Here is a 5,432-nt window from a genome sequence, read left to right as displayed (position 1 = left end):
TATATATATATATATATATATATATATGTATATACATGTATATATATATGTTTCTGCAGACAGTTTAAAATTTGACTGTAAATAAAATCTTGTCTGCAGGCAAGTGATTCTCCCACTCCTATATTTGAGGATTAAAATGTCAACTGGAAGGAAAGAGTTCTTTCAATGTCTACCACCCACAGAACGAATTTAAGTTAGAAATATTCACCAAGCTTTAATATTGTATGTCTGCATCAGAATGAACATTAGTTATACTCGAACTAATATTTATAGAGACAGAATCCTTTTGAGTTAATGAGCCATATAGGTAGGAAAGAGATCTCAAGTGATAAACACTGTAGAAGACAATAACCAGAAGCTAACCACAGTCTGGACAACAGAAAATAAAAGGTCAACTGAACCTTGAAAGGAAGAAGTAGGACACAGAATACAATCAGATGCCCCAAATTATGGGAAATAGTAACTTGCATTTACACTCATTCTAATATTCCTATTCCCATCCTATAAAAACTCGGCTTGTTTAGTCAATAAGGTGTTTGTTGAACCATTTTATGATTGTATTTCTATTGAAATATGTTGTATATTTGTGAGTTCCAATTAATTTTTAATTAAGAATTTGGTAGTATTTAGTCATTCATGAGAAGTGTGATATTTTGTTTAACTGCTTTATAGTCAGATACCTTTACCATTAAGAGCATGGATGAATGATTCAATAGGAAACTGAATATTAATGGACAACTAACAATGAGTTTCTGACAGCAATATTTTGTGGCCATGTATATACACAAAACTATTTAACTCTTGAATTGTCCAGTTTGAGATCAACTTTGTTGTAAACAGTGTCAATACAACTACTTCATTTGCTTCTACTCCTGATACCAACTCATCAAGTCGTCTTACTCTGTCATGCCAACTTGCCATGTATAACCAGTCAGAGGCTCAAAATAGAGTAGTGGACAGGTTGTCCCACGTGATTTATTTAGGGCCTGCAACTGGTTATATATGGCAAGTTGGCATGACAGAGTAAGAGACAAATTGCGCCAATACCAACCAATCAGAGTAGTGAACACAATGGGATTCAAACAGCGGCCAAAGGCTAGCTGTTCCTTGCTATGTTCGAATGCACGTATATATAATAAATGGGAGAGAGGAATTTCACCCGAGTCTATGCTACAGAATCATTAGAGCAGCAGTCAAAATGCTTCTCAGTTTTTAGTTATAGTCCTTTACATTCTCAATTCAAATCCTCTTGACGTCAACATTGTGTTTCCAACTTCCAGGGTCAGTAAAATAAAATGCCAGTTATATATTGTGGTCAATTTATATTCCTATAATACATTTAAGATTCAAAATGGAATTATGATAAAAGACAAGATAAATGTTAGTGTGATGTCTCAATTTGAGGAGTATTGAGACTACCATTAGCCAGTAATACTGATGGACAGGTCACCTGTCTATTTCTCTTTAGCTTCACCTCAAGAAGCCATAGGACTGATGTTTATCACTGATTTCTGTAGTATTATCTGGATGAGACATAAACATTTCCATTGATTGAAACATTTCCATTGATTGAACACTGGTCTTTCCTGTTTTCTTTTCTTGTTAGTCCATTGATAAACAGACTTCAGAAGAAGTATAAGCGTATCTGTGAGGAAATAGATCTGGAGAATAACCTCAAAACCAAAATCAGAGAAATGCTTGATGATTCTAGGTAAGTAATTTAACTTATTTAAGTTAAGTGGATTTACTTCAGTAAGGTGCAGGCATGGTTGTGTGGTCAGCAAGTTTGCTTCACAGTTAGATGGTTCTAAGTTTGATGTCACAATGCAGCACCTTGAGCATCTTTTATCATACTCAGACTGACTAATGTCTTGTGAGTGGAATTTGGTTGATGAAAACTGTGTGGAAGCCTATGGTATGTATAAAAAAGTGTGTGTTTGTGTATGTCAGTGAAATGTAAAAGCAAAACTGCTGAGAAACTGAAAACAGCCAGTGCTTTAGAAGTTCTTTGAAGTATTTGTTCTGCATTGAAATGTTCCCTTGTTTTCATCAGTAGCACTGTAAACCAATGGTTGGCCCACATGGAAACTTGTAATCAATGATGCTGTTATTAAAACCAATAAAATTATATTTAAAAAGGTAGAAGAAACTGAAAACAGTCGATAAACTTAATTTATTGGAAACCTTATTTCTTGCTCCAGACATATGCCACTCTTCTCATTTCACCTATAACAGCATGAAGTGAATTTATTTCAGTCAGGGATTGAAATCTAATCACTAGCTTGATTCACTGGGAGCCTGTTTCTTTATCATTTTTACCACCCTTTTATTATAATGATAACATGTGTGACTGTTTGCAATATATATTAAAAAAAGATATGGTACAAGCAATAAGATAAGCAAAGTTGTAGTTTCACAATGTTTTCAAACAATTTCTAAGGGTGGGGGCATTGTTTTTTTAGTCATTTTGTGAATTTTTCTTTATTGGGAGGACCCACTGAGATGTTTTGGTTATTTGTTTTATGTACGTTTTCTTCAGTTTCACAGTGGTCAACAAACTCTGTATCAAAGCTTCAGTTGTATTTCAACATATGTCAAGCACATATGATGTCACACATCCACACAGTTTAGTATTACACGAATAAGTTATAAATAGTGTTCTCTGTAATTTGTCATGGTCTGTGTGCACAAAAATGCTTCAGTGTGCACATTTTCCCTCAGCAAAACAATATTGTGTGTACACTAGATTCCTAAATACACAAAACTTGAAAGCATTCAGATAATTTAAGTATAATCACACGAGAATTCATAGACTACTTTAAAGTTTGAAGACAGAACTAATGTAGAACTATATTGAATGTGAAGTAAATTTAATGTAGTACTACAACTGTAGAAGCTGGCCTCACTATATTGATAACTATATTGATTAAACGTCTATATATATATCATTTGAGTTATTGTTAATACAATTATAATTTTCCAGATTACTAACCTCATATTTAAGCATGGAAAGTGTTTTAATGTTTACATCTACGCTATGCTTGAACTGGTTTGATCTCTGATCTTCAACTGCATTAATCCTGGACTTGCACACAAGTACCAAGCATTATTCTCACTCAGAGCTTTTATTTCTAAACCTAAAGTAGTAACATTCTCATCCAACATGCTCACTGATATTCATATGTGTCAGTGGCATGTTGGATAAAAGCTCTGAGTTATAGTCTTGTTTGGTTCTCATGTACAAATCCAAGAATAAGACACTTCAAGATGATCAGTGGTCAAACTAATCAAACAAAATGAAGTGTAGATGTATATATTAATGTTTGTGTTAGAACTACAGTGCTGTATAGTAGTGAGGCACATTTCTCTGATGGTATTGGCCTGCTGAGGTTTCCTACTTCAGCATTATGTGTTAATTGGTGTGAAACAAAAGAATATCAAGAAAATTTGCAACATTATTTCATTTCATTTGCCGTTGACAAAAGTGTATATCACAATGGTTTAATGTAACTTAAATTTTACAGAAAGTCTGTGGTTTCAGCAGAATTGAGAAGGAACCAGTTTGTACGTGACAAGCAGTTTTTACTTGAAGATAGAGATGTACTGCCAAACCAGGCTGAGAAAACACAGACTAATCTTTACATTGAAGAGCAAAAGGCACAAAGAGCAAAGAAAACCAAAGAGAAAATACTACAGTGGGTAATTTTTTTTTCCTTTACGTTTTTTTTTTTCATTTCAATTGTTAGATTGAAGCCTTTCTTGCGCAACACCTTCAAGGATTAACTGAAAATGTTAAAAAACATTTTCAGAAGTGTTTCAATTTGACAGTGTGTAGTTGCACATTTTTATAAATGTGTGGTATTTTTGGAAATTATAATTGGACATATTTCTTAAGTGTAAGGAAATAGAAATATGTCAAGTGAGTATGTATGTTTCTAAAGATTTTGAGAGATGTGTTGCTGTTCATTTTTGTTGCATACATTGAAAGCATATGAAGTTCTAAACTTTGTCAAGAAACCAACGTTTGATTAGACTCAAACTAATATGTCCTGTATGTATGAGTGTTTCTAGAGAAATATAAGTATATCTTGTGCAACTACTCGTGTTGTTAATGTGATACTCCTAAGACCAAACAATTTATAACAGATGAGATCAAGTTTTAATTCTTGTAATTAAATGAAATAAAGTTCTTCAATGCATGTATGTGTGTGTGTGTTTGTGGATGTATGTATACAGACAGAAGATGTTGGAGAGAAAAACTTGGTGAGAGAGGAAAAAGAAAAGGAAAGAAAATGTGAAAAACAAGCCAGACAGCCTTGAAATGAAGGAAAAATTAGAGTGCTAAAGGAGGAATTAAGAAGAGTGGGTGAAGAAACAGAAGGGAAAATGTTCACTTAGACTCATTGGTATCATGTCTGAGTTTTAATATGATGCAGTGAGCCTTTAGTGTGAAGATCCATAGTGTGCAGAGATGTATTGACCTTGCATACATAGTATCATCATGGCTGTATCTACTGTACCATTCCACCAACGTATCATCTTCCATCTGGCTGGAACATTATTCCATCTGAACACCAGGTCTCTGTCATGCAGCAGGTTATCTCATAGAAGCTCCCAGTTGTTTTTTTTTTCTCCTCTTCCTTCTCATAGGTGTCAACTAGTTTTCCTTTGAATGTATATCTAAGAGATCTGTCATACCCCACACTGTTCTCCAGATTGTATGGTAACTAAGTCCTTATACCTCTTACTCTGATGTTACTAATTACAAGTCTAGCAAGTGACATATTCTTCACCTGGGAGAGATTTAGTATTCACAACTAGCTGTCTGTCTATCATGATTCTTAATGAGTGTGAAGGCTGCCTGATTTGCATGTTCATCTGATTGGTAGGTCATGTAGTGGATGCCAGGTTTTCTGAAGTTAGCACTGCAAATGTTTATTTGCATAGCAGCATTCCAAGAAACTTGATCCTTCTTCATCATGTGTGTGTGTGTGTGTAATCATGGTAGTTGCAGTGATGAACTACACTGCAGGATAGGCGAGCCTCCTCAGCATTCAGAAAATTGAGAGAGCAACTTTGGAGCAACAAGCATGTGTTAAGTCTAAGTATTATCCACCCTATTAGTGAAGATATATGCTAGACATAAAAATACTACATGCTGACTCCAAATACCATGATGTTGATTGGATGTTTGATTTTTATCACTCTCAATACACATCCTCAGATTGACACCCAAAGACTCTGAAATGTTCATATTGGAGCTTCCAGCATGAATGTCAAGCAGTACAGCATCTCGTTTCCAATTTCTGGCAGAGGGAATTGTCTTATGGTTCTGTTTTTTCTCACAGACAGTGCCCAATGTCCCTACTATACTGTGTAGTCGACAAAATCAAAAACAAACAGTGTACATGCGCAATATATATATATATATA

The 5,432-nt window shown here is 34.4% G+C and overlaps 1 protein-coding gene across 3 annotated transcripts in view; it reads left to right on the top strand.

Annotated features, from left to right (window-relative positions):
• Positions 1 to 5,432, top strand: part of LOC106876520 (cilia- and flagella-associated protein 74) — a 59,473-nt gene that overhangs the window by 9,120 nt on the left and 44,921 nt on the right. For 2 of the 3 annotated variants that reach the window (XM_052976867.1, XM_014925100.2), the window contains exons 5-6: positions 1,607 to 1,711; positions 3,525 to 3,695. In XM_052976867.1, coding sequence (XP_052832827.1) covers positions 1,607 to 1,711; positions 3,525 to 3,695 — 276 coding nt within the window. Of the gene's footprint in view, positions 1 to 1,606; positions 1,712 to 3,524; positions 3,700 to 5,432 lie in introns of those variants that run through there. The other variant, XM_052976868.1, reaches the window with a different exon arrangement.

Source organism: Octopus bimaculoides, chromosome 26 (assembly GCF_001194135.2).
Source record: "Octopus bimaculoides isolate UCB-OBI-ISO-001 chromosome 26, ASM119413v2, whole genome shotgun sequence".
Classification (NCBI taxonomy): domain Eukaryota; kingdom Metazoa; phylum Mollusca; class Cephalopoda; order Octopoda; family Octopodidae; genus Octopus; species Octopus bimaculoides.
The sequence above is the reverse complement of the archived record's forward strand: the minus strand, read 5'-3'. Positions and strand labels throughout refer to the sequence as shown.